At 45.0% G+C, this 20,799-nt stretch overlaps 1 protein-coding gene across 1 annotated transcript in view; it reads right to left on the bottom strand.

The window, feature by feature from the left end:
• Positions 1–6,951: 6,951 nt before the first annotated feature.
• Positions 6,952–20,799, bottom strand: part of rnf24 (ring finger protein 24) — a 50,724-nt gene continuing 36,876 nt past the window's right edge. Inside the window, exons 4-6 of the mRNA XM_071388280.1 lie at positions 20,551–20,592; positions 11,762–11,841; positions 6,952–9,046 (exon numbers count right to left, since the gene is read on the bottom strand). Coding sequence (XP_071244381.1) covers positions 8,902–9,046; positions 11,762–11,841; positions 20,551–20,592 — 267 coding nt within the window. The 3' untranslated portion in view covers positions 6,952–8,901. The remainder of the gene's footprint in view (positions 9,047–11,761; positions 11,842–20,550; positions 20,593–20,799) is intronic.

Here is a 20,799-nt window from a genome sequence, read left to right as displayed (position 1 = left end):
CTCCTTTGCTTCAGACAGTTAACTGTAATTTTTTTTTGTTTGTGTTTGCCTCATGTAAAGTTGCTGGCTGAACAACATCCCTTTTATTTTATTTCAGTTATTTAAGATGTCTTCAAATGTTCAATGTAATTTTGCTCACTGGGATACGTGTGTGGTCACATTTGGAGTGTGAATTCGAAGTGAGACGCTTTCACTTGCCTGTGATTACAGAAACTAAACAGGCATCGACAAGTTGGTCTGAAAACAGAACGCAGGAGTAAAGTGGCAAGGGAATTGACTTTATTTTAGCAAACTGAAGGCGCTTTCCAACCAGGCACTACTTTTCTTTTCTTCTTGTGGCCGATTCACATCTATCTTACATTGAAAAGTATTTTAGTGTGGTACAGCTCTTAGGCTACTTCTACTTCTTTTGCCAAATTATTGGTCTTTTGATCAATCAGATCAGATCTTTTGCTAATATTTTGGCAAAGAATCAGAATGGGCTGCCTGTGTAAACGCAGCCTTAGAGCGCAGATGCAGGCCACGTCGCGGTAGCCTGGTTACACCATACTGAAAGATGGGATGCACAATGGTGAGTGCAGTGTTCAGTCTGGTTTATCCAGGATAACTTTCTGGGCCCCATATCCTTAAAACATACAGTAAACCTCTGTGGATTCTTTATAAATGGTCTATCAAGCACCAAACTCATGTTTAGATCAACAGGTAGTAAGTTAGTGGTGCCACTTTACTCACTAATCGGTCCGTATTTTATAAAGCATCTCAGAGTAGTAGTGCTGATCTAGTTTTCGTGTCTTCCCTGTCCATGTAACCTTAGTGATTGTGATATAAAATACAAAATGATCCTAAATCAGTACTCCTGCTCTGAGATGCTCGATACAGAAAAGGAGACCTGCTATAAATTGGTTTAAACCTGAGAATGTGTTTGTTCCAAACCAGTAGAGAAATGATTTTGGCTGATTTCTCATGATAGTCTTAGTCAATCACAGTTTATCCTGTACAACATGATTATCAGACACAATCTAAACCAGGGGTACTCAACTCTTACCCTACAAGGTCCAAAGCCTGCTGTTTTTTTGTTCTACCTGATAATTAATTACACACGCCTGGTCTCCTAGATCTAAATCAGTCCCTAATTAGAGGGGAACAATGAAAAAATTGCAGTGGAACTGGCTTCGAGGTCCAGAGTTGAGTTTGAGGAATCTAAACCAGCCAATCCTGAATTTCACTCAACACCAGAGAAGGGAACAGTAGAGACGTTCTGATTGGCCAAAGCATGTTGAGAGAGAACAGTACAGACACTCTGAGGCCTGTTGTTGCTGTGGAGCTCTGAGGTAAGGAAAGTGTGAGCAGAGATGGTAGAGAAAGCATGACACCCCACTCATTTTGGGGGTGCCCCATGGCAAGACATCTCACTGCCCAAAAAATTCTGGACGTGCGGGAGGGGACAATAAGGAGACCAGAGCCAACTGTCCCCTCTCTCACATGAACATACCAGATATTGGGCTCATTCCTCTGCCGAGGCGTTGTTGATGCCTGCAAGATCTTACAACGGCTGGAGAGGTATTTTACATATCAGCTAACCACGTTCTAGCAATCTGTCAGCCGGTGACACAGTCGACGACGTGGCACGCAACCATTGGTTGAGGCATGCAATGGCTGAGCAGTGGAACGTGACCAATATGAAGGAGCTGTGAATTCACGCGGGAAAAGCGTGCTCACGCAAAAGAGGAAACGCCCACTTAGACTGGAACCTTAAAAAAATGTCCGATGGCAAACGGCCTGAGTAAAAACAATCTTTGGTGAGGTTAGGCTAGTTGCCATTTATTGGACAAACCACCCTTCCACTTTGTTTACTGTTGTAACAGGAATGATACGGCAGCGACTGAATACCAGTATACTGACACGAAGTTCACACTGGCACCGTGCATTTACCTGCCAAGTTTGGCCACAAGCTAATTGATGTAATATGGAGTGTTGCTGTTTGTTTGGGGTGGGTCTGCATCTGTACAAGTTGGTGTTACGCAACTAGCGATGCAGTGTGTGAGCCAAGAGTCTTGATCAGCCACTTGAGTACATTTCCACCCTTGGTATTACATCATACCAAAGTCCTACACTACAAATCAGGTTTGAGGCATTACAGAGGTATCTTTGGTCAACTGAGTTCAACTCGGGATAACCAGTACCACCAAAGTGTCTCACCTTTTAGCCAGGTACATTTCTATGGCAACGAATCCTTCAGAACTAACTTGCTCCGGGGCGGGCTAACTCCATTTATCCTGAATATAGTGTCTGAGCTGCGAGTTGAGGACTAATGAAAATCAGATGCCCTCCCTCTCGCATAGATTGTGTCATAATAATTCATAAGTATTTATTGTGTGTCCCTTTCTGGAAATGTATTGCATCTCAACAGCATCACCAATAGGTGCATAAATACATAAATCACTAGCAATAACTACAGCAGCGAACACGTGGATACAGTCCGTAATTCAGTTTGTAAATTTTGGGAGGGGTTGACCAGTTATTTATTCAATTGACTTATACTGGTGGCAGTGGAGGCTGCTGAGGGGAGGACTGCTCATAATAATGTCTGGAATGGAGTCAATGGAATGGTATCAAACACATCAACGATTTGGTTTCCATGTGGTCGATACCATTCCATCGACTCCTTTCCAGACATTATTATGCGCCGTCCTCCCCTCAGCAGCCTCCACTGACTGGTGGGAAAGAATGATGAATTCTGTATCGGCAGCTTGATGGTAAGAGCTGGTACTCCTGGTCGAGTGGGTTTGTCAGGTCAGTGGCAATTCTCGCTCCTGCCCGCACTACTCTCTCCAAGGACAGCTCTTCCATGTTCTTGAGATTAACTCCACTGATGCACAGTAAAACGTTTGTATGACTTAATACAATTATTTAAATAGGATTGGGGGGGGAAAGGTACTTGTGTACAAAGATGGCATGACGATAAGTAATAAAATAAAGACGGCACTTCTAAAAGCCTATCACCATATCTACGGACAAAACTGCATTTTATTGATGGCAATTTGAATGCACAGAGTTACCGTGACGAGATCCTGAGGCCCATTGTCGTGCCATTTATCCGCCGCCATCACCTCATGTTTCAGCATGATAATGTACGGCCCCATGTCACAAGGTGTACACAATTCCTGGAATCTGAAAATGTCTCAGTTCTTTCATGGCCTGCATATTCACCAGACCTGTCACTTGAGCATGTTTGGGATGCTCTGGATCGATGTGTACGACAGCTCGTTCCTGACAATATCCAGCAACTTTGTACTCCCATTGAAGAGTGGTACAACATTCCACAGGCCACAACTCTATGCGAAGATGTCACACTGCATGAGGCAAATGGTCACACCAGCACCTGACTGGTTTTCAGATCCACACCCCTACTTTAGAGTTTGTTGTTTATATTTTTGTTCAGTATAGCTTCCTTCATAGTATGCCCCTCAGGAGTATTACCACATCTTCACGAGATCTGGCTAACTATTTGACACGGTAAACAATCACCTTCCGCTGCAGTACAATGTTAAAGTCGCAATCTGGGATTGGAGTGGTTACATTTCACCAGCCCCATCCCTCAGCTGTTTACAAAAAATTAGGCGGTGAACCACTGCTGTTTGAATCCCGTATTGCCCCTTTAAAGATGCTGCTACAACCAAGTAAAGGAACTTTACTAATAAAGCATAACAAGCAGTCATTATTTCCAAAATGTGGTAATTTTATTTACAGTTCAAGTCAGTCACATGCAAAAAAACATTATGAATAAAACAGAATTAGCAAAAGAAATGCATTCATTATTTTTTCTTTCCAAAATGGCAATTAAATATACAAAAATAGAGCTTACAAATACTGTACAGCAAACTTCTTCAAAAATATTCTGCTGCAGAATTCTATAAACAATGTTATATCACAGGGTAGGATGGGTAGACCCCCCAATGAGGGTGGGGTAGGGTTCACCCATCAAGGGAAGAAAGTGTGGGAGGTTGGGGTAAGATGGTGGGGTAGGTTGACCCACTGAGAGAAGAAGGTGGTGGCTATTGGACATAGTGGGAGGTTGGTATAAAGTGGGGTAGGGGCGAGACGGGGGATGTACTTAAACGGGGGTGGCGCACTACAAGAACTATACACTGAATAAATGCACACCATACACAACATTGAGAAAGTTTTCAGTGAGGCAGTGACGTGTTAGAGGCCCAAGCGGCCAATTACACAGCTTTGACCTTGAGGCCTGGCCCACAAAATGGGTGCCAACAGCTAGGTATACAAAAGATGGTTCACTCAGGCCGTTTACCATTGAAAAAATGTCTACTTAAGGGGATGGCTCTACTATAGACACCAATGCGATAGCAGCTTGGTCTGGTCTACTTAGTTCATTTGGCTTCCATTGAAACAGAAAACAAAAATGAGGGAGTGGGATGTTCCACTTCCTCTTCTGTCTCTGGGTATACTTTCTGAGATAAAAGCACCTTATAGAAAGGATACACGATAAGGGGTCCGTTATTACGTAATTTGGTTGCTGTCGTGACAAAGAGCCTCACTCTCCTCTCAGTAATTCATGATATTGAAGCAAGTACATCATAGTCCTTTAATATTACAGCCCCAATAGTCTGGCGGTCTCTGGAACACTGCTGACGTCCATGGAGATTACAGTGGGGTGACTCATCACTAAATTCATCAACCGGCCAAACTCCCAATGTTTTTCAAATAGATTTGGCCTGGTACCTTGTGCAGTAATAACTAGTAGACGATAGGTGATTATTCACTATGAATATACACATTATTCCTTCCTCTTGCGTAAGGGCCTATAACTGCCTGCTGTTCTGGCACTTGACCGTGGCTACTTTCCAGGACTCGGAGAGAACCTAGAACCATGTCTGGTCCGAGAAGCGTGGGGGAAGGATTAGGGAGTTACACAGGAAGAAATGGGGTATAATAGATAAGGGTTCTCTTCTGACCTTCAACTCTCATTTGAAAGAAATCATTACATAATGGCTGGCATTGTTACAATTCTCGGATGGGCAAATGGCAGTTAAGTGCGCAGATGCAGTGTTTTCGATGGAAGAATTATCGGTACACAATGCACAACCCCTCACAGTAAAAAGTGTTTATGCAGTATGCCTTCCTACCAACACTACTACTACTCCATGTACAATTACAATGGTACAATTGGTTGCAGGTGCAGTCGCCATTTCATCGCATGCTTTCACATTATCGGTCTCGCCCAGTCCTATGTTATATCTCCCTCTAAACCGTAAATTCAGAGACAACCACACGTAGTAGAGGATGAAGCTTCAAGACCGGCTGCGTTTCATGTTGGCTACGAGTTACAATATGGGAGTCTTAAGGGAATAAGAAAGTGGTGGGGCTAGTTGTCAAAAGATAAGTTTGACTGGTCCAAAGTTGGGAGTTTTGAGATGAATATCCGAGTCGAAGTCTCTTTGTACAAAGAGGTGTGTTATATACTTATATTTGAGTGATATACAGAAAGGGTGACACCTCCATTGGTTCCTGCGAGGCACATTTGTGTGTGTAGCCACACAGAAGAACCCAGAAGAGTCAAACGGGTACCGAAGCGACCCGCACATGCTAGCAACGGCGGGCGCCTTCAATAAAAAGGTTATGTTTTTTTCTCATTCCACATTCAACCAGACTAGTGTCTCTTCGAACAAATGGCCAAAATGAACACACATCGTAAGTAAAGCACCAGTTAAAAAAATATCATAATCACAATCGTCATCCTCCAACACAATAGATATTATTGGGTGGGGCGGGGGGAGACATTGTTTCTGATATTGGCAACAAATGTTATACTATTCTTTTCACCAGCTAGCGACAGTAGGCTAACATTCCCCTCGGTTGTTGTTCAAAAGTAAAGCCAATGGACACAGTCAATTTCGTTGGGTGGTTGATGACTCTGTGGTCTTAACACAAGACAGTTCATAGAATTGACTAGAATTCTAAGAATACCATTCCATTTTTAGGAGACACGAGCGCAGTGGTTCTGGAGCTGGGCCTGATGCTCGGCACTGAAAAAGCCGGGGTCCTGAAAAGTTACAAACACTTAAGAGGGAAGAACCGAATCGACCCTGTTAGGACAGACCAGGCTGTCTTATAAATGAAGGTGTATTGAACGGCATTATTATGACCCATCACCTAGATCTAGTCTGTGACCTTTGACACAAGCTGACCCCTGACCTATGGGACACTGTTTCCCCCGCTGTTCCAAACTATCACACAGCACTTTTACTACAGTGATCCCACAAAAGGTGGTGGAACAAAGCACCAGGGTGGAGGGGTTGGTGTGTGTGTGTGTGTAGCGGTGAACAAAACACCAGTGTGGAGAGCGCAATTGGGGAAAGCGCTAGAATGAGCCTGCTAAAACACCTATTCTCTACGACTGCTGACCAGGGCCTATACCAGCTCAAATGACATCTACCGATATGCTGAGTGCTGCCAGAATTTGAACTAGATGCTTAGCCTACATCCCTCATAGCCTAATTAGATCAATGCTAAGCTAAAGCTAAATAGCGTTTAGTAAATACTAAATCATAGAAGCAGCTTTGAATCGTTGACTGAATTGAGAACGAAGTGAATGCCCGGGTGCTCCTGTTACTACATCAGTAACGGCTAGCAAACAAGAGACAAGGTCTGTTGCTTAGTTTGCATAGTGTCACAACTTGATACATTTCACCAAGCCTTTCACGTTCCAAGGCAGTGCTGTGTCACCCTGTAGCGTTCACTACCATCATTCTGTGTCAAAAGTTGGAAATGGAAATCCAATTAACTGAGCAAATGTGTCTGGTTTTATACGTTTATGTATAGCAGTCAAAATGCAACAATGCCTTAGTGCAGGGTTTCTTAAACTATGGGTCGGGACCCAAAGTGGGACCTGGGCATGTGATAATATAATCACGCACTATTTCTTCTTCATTTGGGTTGTTGGCGGACCATTTGGGTCAGGGAAGGATAATCAATTTCTAATTTGGTGCTCAAACTGGAAAAGTTTAAGAACCCCTGCCTTAGTGGACCAGTATTTGTTCTAGGTTTCATAAAGATTAGCCTATAGAATATATGATTCTAGACATGATCACGTCGGAGACAATATGGAATATAAATCATCTTGTCATTACATGAAGTACTCTTGTGTACTATTTATATTTAGTGTGTCGATTGGGATAGTTGCTTTAGACTTCCATCAGGCTAAACCTCATTCAAACTCAAACCAGAGGACAGCAAGAGGGAGATTTATTTTTAAAACGTAGAAAACCAAAGAGGAGTCTTCCAACTATGTGTTTTCATAGCGCTCCGTTGCCACAAGCTGAATGGAGTAATGCTTTGGGAGCGCTGCGGGCTGGGGGGGGTGGGGTTCTTATGTAACAAGAACAGAGGCATATGATTGGATGTTAGCTCTAGGGGTGCCATGGGCTCGGGGTGTTAGGTTGCTCTTACTTCCTGGTCGCTCGTCCACAGGAAGTGACTGAGGCCAGGACCCCTCCACAGTTGGGAGTGTGTGTCTGGGGAATTGTACTATTTTAATTTGATTCGACCCTTATAAAACCTCCTAGTGAAAAATCTCTCAATGAAAATACGACCTCGGCATTGTTGCGTTTTAACAATTAGTTCACAAACAGAATAGTAACTATAGTTTTTTTCTGAAATGACAGATGCAGACCGTGAAAGTGGCCACAGAAAGGCCTTGTAAAAAACACACTGTGTCCCAAATGGCACCCTATTCCCTAAATAGTGCACTTTTTAGAGAATAGGGTGCCATTTGGGAACGCAGACGCTGAGGTGTGCAGCGAGTAACAAACTGTACAACCTTCATATGCAAGAGGGGACGCAGAGTCGGATGCACCGGTGAATCACATCCTAGTCACAAACCCACATTCGAACCCATGCCCTCTTAATTCACATTAAGTTGTTTAAACACCAAGTACTGAGGTTGGGGTGACCCTCCCTTCATACACACACCTCCAATATCCTTTTTTGCATGTGTGAGAGAGAGGGAGGATCAGGCTACAGGATTCTGAGGTTCCTTGAGCATCCCACGAGTATCCTGACGTCAATTCATCTGGAGGCTACTGTCCCTTTAAGATAGTATGCCCCCACCCCAAAAAATCTCCACTCAACTAAAAAATTAACTCATGTGGCTCTATGTACACACAAAAAAGGTTCATCGTAATAATAAAATAACCTTGTTGCTACTCCAACCTCCTCACAAGCAATTTAAGTTTGAGTAAAATGTTTAAAGTGCTTGTAGAAAAAATAAAATACAAGTTTAGTCGTTAAAAAGAAAACGAAACGATGAAGCCATTTTCATGTCAACGTGTGGTAGTTGTTGGTTTTTATGTCTCTTATTCGTCACACGCTGGTGTCCCCAGAAAAGTGCTTTGGTTGTGAAACGGTCAGAATAGTGACCACGGCTGTGTCCACAAGAAAAAATTTAATTGTCAATAAAAGAACCGTTATTATAAAAAAATCCTTATGTGAATCCACCAAAGGTAGAGAGATGAGAGGAGGAGAGGCAGCAGATTCACTTCTTCGTCTCTGTCCCCATCGTAACACTGTTGTGTTTCTCCATTGTCTGCCCTGTCTTTTAATCATATATAAACGCCTCGACCGCACCTACAGAGTCATTGCGCAAAATGGTGCACGGCATCATCTGGATATGCGTGCAGCAAACGTTCAGCATTCACCTTCTGCTACCATTTCCGTCAAGCCGCCTACGCTTACAGTTCGATGCTGCAAGGTAAACACAGCGTTCCATTGGAAATGAATGTACTTCTGGTGTACCAAAAATGCAATGACGCTGCCGGTGTGATCGAGGAATAAGTGTACCTGTACATGTGTGTGTGTGTGTGTGAGCACTGCGGTTTTGCGCTACACCAGATTTTCCACGCCTGGCAGGTGCTGCTGTATGGGCACGGTGACGTCGATGGTGACGCCCGCCTGTTGGGCGAGCTGCAGAACAGGCATGTTGCACAGCGGGCACACCTTCCTCACCTCCAGCCACTTAATGAGGCACCTGCCAGAGAGAGAGAGAGGGGTGGGCAGAGGAGGGAGGGAGGAAGGAAGGAGAGGGAGGGAAAAGGATAGGGAGGGATAGGGACGGGAGATAGAGGATGGTGAGGGATAGAGAGAAACAAGATGGTTAAATCTTTCTGGAAACACTTATCTCCCTCACTAGCTTTAAGCACCAGCTGTCAGAGCAGCTCACAGATTACTGCACCTGTACATAGTCCATCTATAATTTAGCCCAAACAACTACCTCTTCCCCTACTGTATTTATTTATTTATTTTGCTCCTTTGCACCCCATTATTTCTATTTCTACTTTGGAATGGTAGATTTGCAGTGGAAGAAAGTGCAGTGTTTTACTTGCTATATTGTATTTACCTCGCCACCATGGCCTTTTTTTTGCCTTTACCTCCCTTATCTCACCTCATTTGCTCACATTGTATTTAGACTTATTTTTCTACTGTATTATTGACTATGTTTTGTTTATTCCATGTGTAACTCTGTTGTTGTATGTGTCAATTGCTATGCTTTATCTTGGCCAGGTCGCAGTTGCAAATGAGAACTTGTTCTCAACTAGCCTACCTGGTTAAATAAAGGTGAAATAAAAATACATTTAAAAAAGGGTCATATAGCAGACGCTCTTATCCAGAGCGAATTACAGGAGCAATTATGGTTAAGTGCCTTGCTCAAGGGGCACATCGGCAGATTTTTCACCTAGTCGGCGCAGGGAGTCAAACCAGCAACCTTTTAGTTACTAACCCAACTCCCTTAACCCCTAGGCTTAAATCCTCACTTGCAAATGTGGGTGACACCAACATCGACTAGACGTGTGTTTCTAGTGTTGTCTATCTAAACACTAGCCCTCTCAGTTCAGCTCTTTGGACTGCTGCATCCAGCTGATCTATTTCTGACTGCTCACAAAGAGCTAGCACTAGAAGACCAGCGGGCTTATTCCACAGGGCAGACTGTTCCGCATAGCAGCTAGAAATAGCTCAGTAGCTGTTAAAAAAAAGTCGTTTTTTAAAGACTCATCATTCTCCAATGTGTGTGTTCTATGTCTACCTGTTCTGTGTGTTCCATTTCTATCTGCAGCCATCTACCATCCCCACATGTTCAGCCCTACTGAATAAGGATGCTCTGTGCTATGCATTGTTAACTGAACAGAGAGGGAGACTACAGCGTGAGACAGTACAGTAGTTTGATGGGGCCTAGACTAGAGGCCCGTCCCAAATGGCACGGTATACTGTGCACTAAATAGGGAACAGGGTGCCAAAATGTCTGCACTAAATAGGGAATAGAGTGCCATTTGGGACGCTACACTAGAGCTTCTGCCCATGACTCATTGCTACTGAATTATTTACAGTGGGATGGCAGTTCTATTTTGGTACACTCTGGTCCCACAGGGGTGGAGAGGGATTCACACATAGGAGTGAAGGGGGAGAGGGACTGTGCTTCCTTCTCACAGTCACCTACTAGAGGGGTGCACATGAGGGGGACAGAGGGAGGCGGGGGTAGTTCATAAATCTTCTGCTCTCTAGTGCCATCTAGTTCTCTGCACGGTCCCAGAGGGCCACACACAATCAGTGGAGTGTGTTGACATGCAAGTCAGTGTGTTGTGATTGAGTGGGCCCCGCCCCTGCTCCTGTCATGTGGTAAAAACTAGGCCAAAGCTCGACGTAAACAGACCAATTTAAAATTGTCATGCTGGGGGGAGGAAACTCATTTGGCCCCAGGCCATCAGAGACTTCCAATCCATCAAGCGCTGCATTGTGTTCCTTTGCACTTTGCTCTCAATCGGTCGTTTCCTTTCTCTGTAATCTCTCGCTCTCTCCATCGCATTCACCCCCTCCCCTCTACTTTCACGGATTTCTTCAGTCTCTCTGTTGCCGTGTGTCGGGTTACTCTACTTGGAGGCGGTGGGTGCTGTGGATAGCGGTGAAGAAATGGTAGTAAGGGGACCATCACTTTTGCAGCCGAATCATAACATGTTTGACTTGGTGTGAGGAGGGGTCCGGTCCACAATATTGGCTCCACATTGCCCCTCAGCAGAAGGTACTGTTATTGTGCAACTGGGGCTGAGTGCACTGGAAACACTGGACTAACTGTGTTGATGATAAGCACTCTGTGTGAAGAGGAGGTCCACCATTTTGGATCCACTTTGCCCCTCAAGCTCATCAACAACAGACCAATATTATTGTTATTGTGCGACTGGGCTGAGTACAGTGTGTGTGAATTTCACTAGAAGGAGTGAGTTGGAATCACAGTTTGGATGGGAAGGGCTCTGTGTACCATTTTGGGTCCAGTTTGACCCACATGCTCATCATTAATAGAACTTGTTGTTGTGCAAATGGGGCTGCATACTGTGTGTGTGTGTGTGTGTGTGTATTGGACTGGGCTGAGTGAGCTGGAATCAGTGTGTGGATGTGACTTTGTGTGAGGAGGCGGGATGCACCATTTTGGGTCCCCATAGCCCCACATCAACACAACTTATTGTGCAACTGGGCGATCCTTTGGAATCGCAGTTTGGGTGGGAAAGGGGCTCTGTGTACAGGGTGTGGCTATTACATTGGGTTATGTAGATGGTGCTCAACAGCACCGTTTAATGTTATTGTGAGCCTGGGGCTGAGTGAGTCTGGAAGACAGCCTAGGCTTAGCTGGGCCAGGCCCCATCCACAGGCTCTGTGCACAGTGTGTGGGCATCAGCCAGTCCTCTGGCGTACTTACTTCCTGTGAAAGGCGTGTTTGCACGGGCAAATCCCCAGCTCGTCTTTCTGTTTGAACTCCTCCAAGCACACCGCACATATCTGTTGACACAGACAGAGAGAGAAGCAGGGTTAGCAAGGCAGCAAAACAACCACTGCTACTGTAGTTGAAGTTTACTGGGAGAGCGAGATTGAGACAGAAAGAGAGACTAAGACAGAGAGGGAACAACAGGGCTGTTAGCACTAGAAGGGCAGAAAAACAGAAATAACGTAAACAGCCAACCACTGCTACTGTCCTGTAGAAAAGGCCTGCATCCAAAACGGCACCTTATTCCCTATATAGTGCACTACCCTTATTCCCTATATAGTGTACTACCCATAGGGCTCTGGCCAAAAGCAGTGCACTATGTTGGGAATATGGTGCTATTTGGGATACAGGGAAGGCCTCATTATCCTTGTCGAGGACATTTGTCGCTCAGCAGTACAAATATCCAAACAGAAACACACTAAGAGGCTGTATCTTGTTTTTCAGCTTTACAAAAAGACTACATGAACAGAGACAGAGGAGTTTGCATATTGTGGTTTAGCGACATTCCTTCGCACACAATTCGTTTGAGTTGGGCGTCTTATTTCATAGTGAGTTGGGCTGTTCTCCTCTCGCTCACTCAAACAGTACTGCCGACCCTCGAGTTGAGTTGAATTGGTTCGAACACAAAGGTCAACTGCTGTACTCCGGTCGTTGGTGCCACCACGGTCAGCTCAACTGAGCAACTAAAAACAAGCATGCTCTGTGGGTAGATAATCACTCATTGGTTGGACTCGGGATGGAAAATCAAACATGGACTCAAAACTGACCTCCAAAAAAACGACCGAATAGACTTGACCCACTGAAGGGAAGTGCTCATGGGCCTATTTTAAGACTTGTGTGTTTTATTATTCTAGTTAAAACACTTGACAATGACACCATTTCCCAAATCTACAAAGACTTCACAGATGACAGATAGAGGAAGCACACCCAGTCTTTTCCTGGAATGTAGCTTTGAGATATCGGGTTTTGTATGTACCGTTATGGCAACGCATCAAGGATGACAGACGTCAGCATCTCAAACTAAAACATGTCTGGGCATAGCCAGAGGGTGCGTCAACACGCTTTGATATATAATTTGTACACTTCTGGGCATATATTCATGAATCGTCTCAGAGAGTGCTGATCTAGGATTAGTTAGTTTAGCCTTTTAATCATAATGAATAAGACAACATGGACATGGGGACCTGATCATAGATCAGCACTCCTACTAGATGCTTTAAGAATTATGGGCCCTGGAGCCCAGAGGAATGTCGACGATATAAGCAATCACCTCGATATACCACTTCTCATGCCAGACCCCAATATGTGATTTCTCAGGCCTAGAAAGAGTGGTGACACACCTCGAGATAAGACTCCTCGGGCTGGAGAAAGAAGCCTCTCCCTCAAACAGTAGAATGCTTTAATTCAACTGTGACGTTACAGAGGAAGCATTCTGGAGAGTGGAAACAGAAAAGGCCTCTGCACCTGGAGGGTTGTAGAAATTAAACTTACGTAACACATACACACGCACACAGGGGCATGATCGATTCATCATAGCCTCCTGACTAAATCCAGAAATTACACTGTACACACCACTGAGACACACACACAGTCGCACGCACACATACACACATCCACCAACCAGACAACGATGATGTTGATGGCGCCCTCAACGTCACACAAGCCATTAAAAACCAGTTGAAACTAGATCCGGTAAGGGTCTCCTCAGCCCAAACCAGTCTGGCCCAGCAGGGTGTGGAGTACAGTGTGTGTGTACCTCCCTGCGTAAGGGTGACAGGCGTAAGGGTGCCAGCCCAGGCAGCTAGGCAAATAGGCCTAACTAAGACCAGTAAAGCTAGTTAATAGCCTAGTTTGGCCATGCTGAAGCAAATACTAGCTGTGTAGTAAGACAAGAGAACCCCAGTCATGGAGAGAGAGGGACACTTGACTGGGTATTTAAAGTCACTTTTTGTGGAGGGCTGGATTCAATCAAGCCTGCTTTAGCAATATTGATGCAGGGATCGTTCTTTACAAAAACTACTGTATGCGCAGTGCGCGTACACAGGCCTTATTCTGAAAACCTGTAAGCATTCACCTTAGGTCACCCAAAGCCAAATCGGCAATGTTATAGGACACCTCAGGAGAAATGAGGCTATGCATCAGTCTCATGGCACCCTATATCGTGCACTACATTTGACTAGAGCTTCGTGGATCCTGGTCAAAAGTAGTGCACTAAGTAGGGAATAGGGTGCCATTTGGGACGCAGCCTGTTTGTACTGCAGTGCACGTTCGATTGAACAGCGTGCTGAGAGGCAGTGGTTGGTGTGTGTGTGACAATGTGTTGACAATGACTGGGCGCTAGAGAGGCTGAGGTAGTGCGTTTATGGCTGACTGATGAAGCATTAGCCCTACTGTCACAATTGTTTTCTGTGTGGGCGGCGAGAAGTGTGTGTTTTGCGTGGGTGTCGCGTTCTGTGATGAAGCATTTCACCCACTGTCACAATAGGACTGTGTGGACTGGGAGATCGGAGTGTGTATGTGTGTGTGTGTGTGTGTGTCTGTCTGTGGACACAATGGAGAAGGTACAAGACAACGCTGCTGACAGAGGCAGGATGGAGACCGGCAGACTGGATAGAGCTCATCTACTCACTAGCTTGTCAGTGCTGCTGTACACACACCATTCACTGACCTATTGGCACTATTGTGTGTGTATACATTACTGCCAGTGGTGGATCCACAACATTCATGGTGAATCATCCTTGTAACTCCAGCTCTAACCAGACAAAAGCTAGTAATGTTGTACCCCGGACATTGAAATCGGAACATTACCATTATCATTAAGTGCGTCACTATGTCCAAGGGTACTTTCAATCCATATCAGTACAACGCATGACATCTTGTCTTGGGACAACGGCCCAGGAGGCTCACTACACAGTGACGCAAATTACTAGGTCATATTCAAAAATGCGTGTAACATTCCCTCAATACAGAAGAACTGCTAGTGCTGTTAAAGTTGGATAGAGGGCACATCTTTGCAAATAGGATTTGTGGCAAGCGTGTCCTCTATCCAACTCTATGTGCCTATCTTCTTACCTGCGGCCATTTGGCTACAGTATTACGTCGGGGCGGGACCTACTTTGGAGTGCTACACTTCAAGGACAAAAGGCATACTTCTCCTCCCTTTTAAAAACAGACTAGCTTGGGGCTGGGGATGAAAAGAGGTACTGCCGGCTTAGCCCTCTAAGGTTTCTCTCTAGTCTAGGGTGTAGTTCGAGACAAGACGCCATCCTCTCTGTTGAGCTCCTTTGAACACTAAACCCTGGCTCCTTCTCATTCACTAGATCGACGGTGTCCGTTCTTTTCGGTGCCCGCTCTTTAACTATGTTGGTACACTAATGAGAGGAGAGGCGTGATGTTCCATACGGCACAAAACTGCACGTCTCAGCACCACCTCCTCCTGTGTGTGTGTGGTATCTATGAAAGTGAGCGTTAGATCATGTAGATGAGGAGTGCTTTAAATCTGATAGTTGTGTGCGCGATATGGACCAAACAGCACATCAAAGCACCACCTCCTCCTGGGCTCAGTACAACACACACCCAGGTCTCACAGCGTGTGTGAGTGTACGAGGGCATGTAGATGTACTACTATCACTGGAATAAATTGGTGTGCTGCTGTGCTCAACTCTGGAAGGCAGTCTCTTTGGGTGTAGCCACGGTTACAAGAGCAACCTGCACTGAAAATAGTCTAAGGAGCCTGCCTACATACAGTTAGTTAGCATAGTGTTATTCCCCCCCTCCCAGAGGATCTGAGCCCTAGGACCATGCCTCAGGACTACCTGGCCTGATGACTCCTGGCTGTCCACAGTCCACCTGGTCCTGCTGCTGCTCCAGTTTCAACTGTTCTGCCTGCGGCTATGGAACCCTGACCTGTTCACCGGATGTGCTACCATGTCCCGGGACCTGCTGGTTTTGTCTCTCTCTCTCCCCTGAACCTGCTGTCTCAACCTCTGAACGACCCTGCTGGTCATGGACGTTTGAACATCTTGAAGAACAACCTGGCCTTAATGGCCATGTACTAATTCCACCCAGCACAGCCAGAAGAGGACTGGCCACCCCTCAGAGCCTGGTTTCTTCCTAGGTTCTAGCTTTTCTAAGGAATTTTTCCTAGCCACCGTGCTTCTACATCTGCATTGCTTGCGGTTTGGGGTTTTAGGCTGGGTTTCTGTACAGCATTTTGTGACATCTGCTGATGTAAAAAGGGCTTTATAAATACATTTGATTGATTGATTCAAGAGTCAGGACATAGGGACACTGGAGATAGCAGTAATCATATGAATATTTATGAGACCACTGATCTCTCGCTCTCTTTATCTCTGTCGCCGCGGGGGAAAAATCCCGACCACTCCAACCACCGCAAACCCTGGAATACATTTTTATGAAAAAAATTGTCACTCCACTCAAGGAGAGGGGGGGTGGGCGAGATTGAGGGGGAAAGGGAGAGAGCACTCACGAGAGACTCAGCACCCACGATGTCAAACTATCTGATGCTATGTAACTGCTATGCTAAAATAAACTTAAGCAACGCATTGTAAAGAAGTTGTCGCTTTTGATACAAGATGTACAGCAGTTATACAGTAATAATAAGTACTAGGCTATTTCGTGTCTCTTCACTTTTGCTTCCAGCTCAGCCCATATTGATAAAGCGTCTCAGTAGGAGTGCTGATCTAGTATCAGGTTTGCCTTTTAGATGATAATGAATACAAATATATGGACAGAGGGGACCTAATCGGTTAACCCTGAACTAAAGCATTGCTTAATTGGTCAGCTGCTCGATGAAGTTCTGGGTCCATACATGTTAAGAGAAGGGATCAAGAACTGCTAGAACGAGGAGCTCCACCTTCTCTCTTTGTAAGTTATGGGCGAAATTCCCCTCCCATTCCGAAATTCAAAAGACGCTAAAACATGTTTTTCCCCCAAATAACCGCTGCTCGTTATCCTACGCATCCCGTTCAGTCCCGACAGATTCTACAGTACCAGTTATGTTTACGTTGATCTGTCCACGAGAGATTAGAGGGGACCTGATCCTAGCTCAAGCACGCTTTATGAATACTGGCCCTGGCCAACCATTGCTCATCTTGGTCCGCATCCCAGCTTACATAAGACTTTCCTTGTTGCTCTCGTAACACTGAGCAACAACCCAGCAACACAGACCACAGTCCACAAAGATAGCATTTAAAACAAAGCCAGACGGCCTGTGTCTGATTGAAAAGCAACCGCTCTGCTCCGAATGCCAACAGGCCTCATGAAAATTAACGACGGCAAATTCATTTATTCAGTCTGGCTCTATTATTACCGTTCCACCTAAAGGTTGCTTGGCTTGTGTTCGGTCTGAAGTTTCCCCTAGGTACAGATCTAGTTTCCCCTGCCCCAATCCTATACTTAACCATTAGTGGAGAAAATGCTAAACTGACCCAAGATCAGCAGAAACGTCTCTCTTGCGCTGGTTCAGGCTAGGCCAGTTTGTGAGATACAATTCCTATTAACCAAACAATCAAGTTCTCCTTGTACCGTTCTGCGTAGTTCTAATCCCACGTAGCCACTTAAGAAACCCTGTTAAAGCCCGTTGGCTTAATGAGCAGTTTGTTATGTGAGTATTGTACGTGAGGTGCGTGCGTGTGTGTGTACTGGTCAGTGTGTATGTGCGCGCCCAGGCAGGCTAACTATGGGTTAGGGTAAGCAGCTCTACCTTGGGCAGGAAATGGGGTCACCAGAGACCCAGGCTGAGGCTAGTGGGGGTTTTCCATTCTGAGTACAACTGCACTGAGCTAGAGGAAAGATGGGTTGCATCTCATTCCTGACAAGTTGCCCTCCTCCCCTCTACAACTGCACTGAACTAGAGGTGAGGGGCTGTGTTTCATTCCAGATGACCAGTTGCCTTCTCTCTATCCTGAAGAGAGAGCAGCATGGCAAGGAAACTAGGCAAAAGTGAAGCTATCGGTTAGGCTATATTTGTCCAATGGCCTTAGTGGCCAAGGGTCGATTTGAACTGTGAAGCAGAGATATTTCTGGAATGAAACGCAACCGGGGACAAAGAGCTTTTGAGTTGGAGACAATGTGGGGACAGTGAGGGGGCGTAATGGGGACCTGAATGGGGACAGTGGATCACCCCCAGGGGCCCATTTAAAACTACTGTTGAGGGCCACAGTCCCTTGGTCACCAGAGACGTCCATTGCGAAGCTCATAAAAAGCAGTGTGTGTGCGCGCGTATTCAAACTGAAAAACAATCAATCTATAGGCAATTATTGGCAAACAGGGAGCATTGCTGCTCCTACCAAACCAAGCCCCTGTAATGGTATTTCATTCATGCTCCTGATATTATCTGTAGTGCTGTGAACATAGACCTTGTCTGTGTCCCCATAGGGCACTGAACAAAAGTATTGCACTATGTAGGAAATAGGGTGCCATTTGTGACGCAGCGCCAGAGTTAGGCTTATCTTATCAAAACGATAGCGGCCGATTCATTCAAAAAAGTAGGCCTCTGTTTGCTATGGGAAGGATCGCATGTGAAAATACGGCAAGTCAAACGGAGCCGAGAGCTTATTGAAGCCAAAGTCAAAGCTTGATAATGTCAACACTCAACAGCGCAACAGCCACATACAATAGTCCTACATTTTGATTAGCCTTCTTTGTCACAAGGTTTAGGCATAAAATGTTCCTTTAATGTTAGATCCTGGCGTATAATATTCCCCCAATGTTCTTTGAATGGTAAATTGCTGCGGCTGTACAGTGCAACGTCACAGCAACACTATCTGACAGAGTGTTATGCCCATTGGCTGAGTACTATCAAGGACACTGTAATACTGAACTGCCACAGTATTGAGCTGCTGCGCTTCCTCACACAATACAACCCCCGTCCATCATACACAGCCAAGGACACGACGTGATGCGCCGCAAGTGTGTAGACCTACGTGTATTTACACGGGTTATGTTCAGCTGGCTACAATGAATGTATTATTCACAGCTGTTGTAGCCATGCTCTGTGTCAAATGGAGGTTAGATGTATACAGCTGCAAGAGGCGCAATCTATACACCTTTTCCAAAACATTTATTTGGACAAAGCCCTTCCAATTAAATGGGTCATACCCCCCGGCCAGCGTTGGTGAGTGTTATTGTTTTTCAGCAATACATAACTTAGCTGTCCAACAATCACACACACACACACAGACACAGTAGCGCTCTCCCACTTTTAAAGACATAGAATAACTCAATAATGGCTACATAACTAGAGCTCTGCACGGTGGGAAATTCCTGCCCTGCCGGTGAGCCGGTCGGTTAGCGACGTAGCGCGTTCGCTCCTTACACACGGGTGCCAGCGCTAGCCTTTTCATTAGCATGAACGTGCTAAAGGGAGTAGCAGGGGCTAGCGAGAGGCTAGTAGGGCCACTTGGACCCAGTTTAACAGGGGCCAGGGCTGAGGCTATGAATGGGATCTGTGGAAAAGGGGCTAACGCTGCTAGCTGTACAGCTGGGCTGACATGACTTCTAACACATTGTCCGACGCAACAGATGGACTGTAACAAGCTCCAGAGACAGTACAGACATGCATAATGAGAGAGGACAGGATGCATGCACACACAATGTGCCTCTTCTGACATGGATACCCTAAACATGAGACAACAACGACAGTCTGCTGAACTAAATCGGTCTCGACAGGTCCACTTTGCATAACTGGGTTCCCTCGCTATTTAAACAAAATGTTATTTAATATATTTTTGGGATTTAACCAGGTTAGTCTAGTTGAGATACAAATCAATTTTTTCAAGAGAAACCCAAGGGAGGTTGTGGCTATTGAACAACCAGTTTGCTTCAGACGACATTGATAAATCTGCTTCATCAATATCACACTTTTCTAAATCAGTAAGTAGCCTAAATGTATGTCATGGGACCCATATACAGGACCCATATACAGTAACAAAGCAGTAAAAAACAAACCAATCCATGTAAATAGCAGATCAATGGAGACTTCAGTTTATCAAGCGCAGCCGGTTCAGACAGGAAACCAGAGTATATGCATCAGCTGACGTCGCACCAATCATATTCCACAAACACTTCCTACCTTAATATGGTGGTATATTTAAGCTGACCAGTTTTACTCACATTCTCTTCTGCCTCTACTGCTGTTGGTTACTCGATCGTTTGCGGTTGCATTTTTGTTGTTCACTGCCTGTAATTATTAGGCTCTTAAAAAAGGTGCACTGCAAAAATCACTCCGCCATAACATAGAACATATCTACGGGTTCTTAGACTTGCTTTCAATGAGTGACAGATCTATAACTCATATATTTCTATATGTGAATTTGGTCAGGTTCGCCCAAAAAGTTACATATTACAGCTTTAACATGATGCACTCTGGCAGTGAGATAGGATCTGTGTTACCTCGAAGGAGCAGAGCCTAACATATTGCAATCTTTTTCTAGATAACGGTTAAACAAATACATGGCGTTTCTCATCTGAAATGTTGCGTTTGAGAGAACCAAAGTTCAGTACCACGACCAAACACAGTTACTGATAGGTTACATTAGGGAAGTACATCAGCTAAGCTTGTCAGTTGTATTACAGAATGTCTCTGTCCGGTCCAATAAAAGTTTCAACACCTGGTGCAATGCTAAACAATATCAACTCAAAGCCCATGAAACAAACACAGTATCAAGACAATAGAACAAGAAAAAAATGTAAGCGCTTACCTCATGCAAATTTAGCTCTTTGACCTTTTCCTTCTGTATAACCTGAGGGGAAATTTAAAAAAGACATACAATTAGAACTGACAACATAAACACACTTTTTCTCAAAGGAAACATCCAGAAGTGAATCCTATACAATTGTTTTTGAGTATTAGAAGAATGGTGACGTATGAATGGACAGCAGAGTTCAGTTCAGTTACAGGCAGTTATGGTCCTGTGTGGCTCAGGCCCAAGCCCTCACCACTCACTTCA

The sequence above is a fragment of the Salvelinus alpinus genome, chromosome 39, assembly GCF_045679555.1.
Source record: "Salvelinus alpinus chromosome 39, SLU_Salpinus.1, whole genome shotgun sequence".
Taxonomy (NCBI): Eukaryota; Metazoa; Chordata; class Actinopteri; order Salmoniformes; family Salmonidae; genus Salvelinus; species Salvelinus alpinus.
This window is presented reverse-complemented; position numbering and strand designations above follow the sequence as displayed.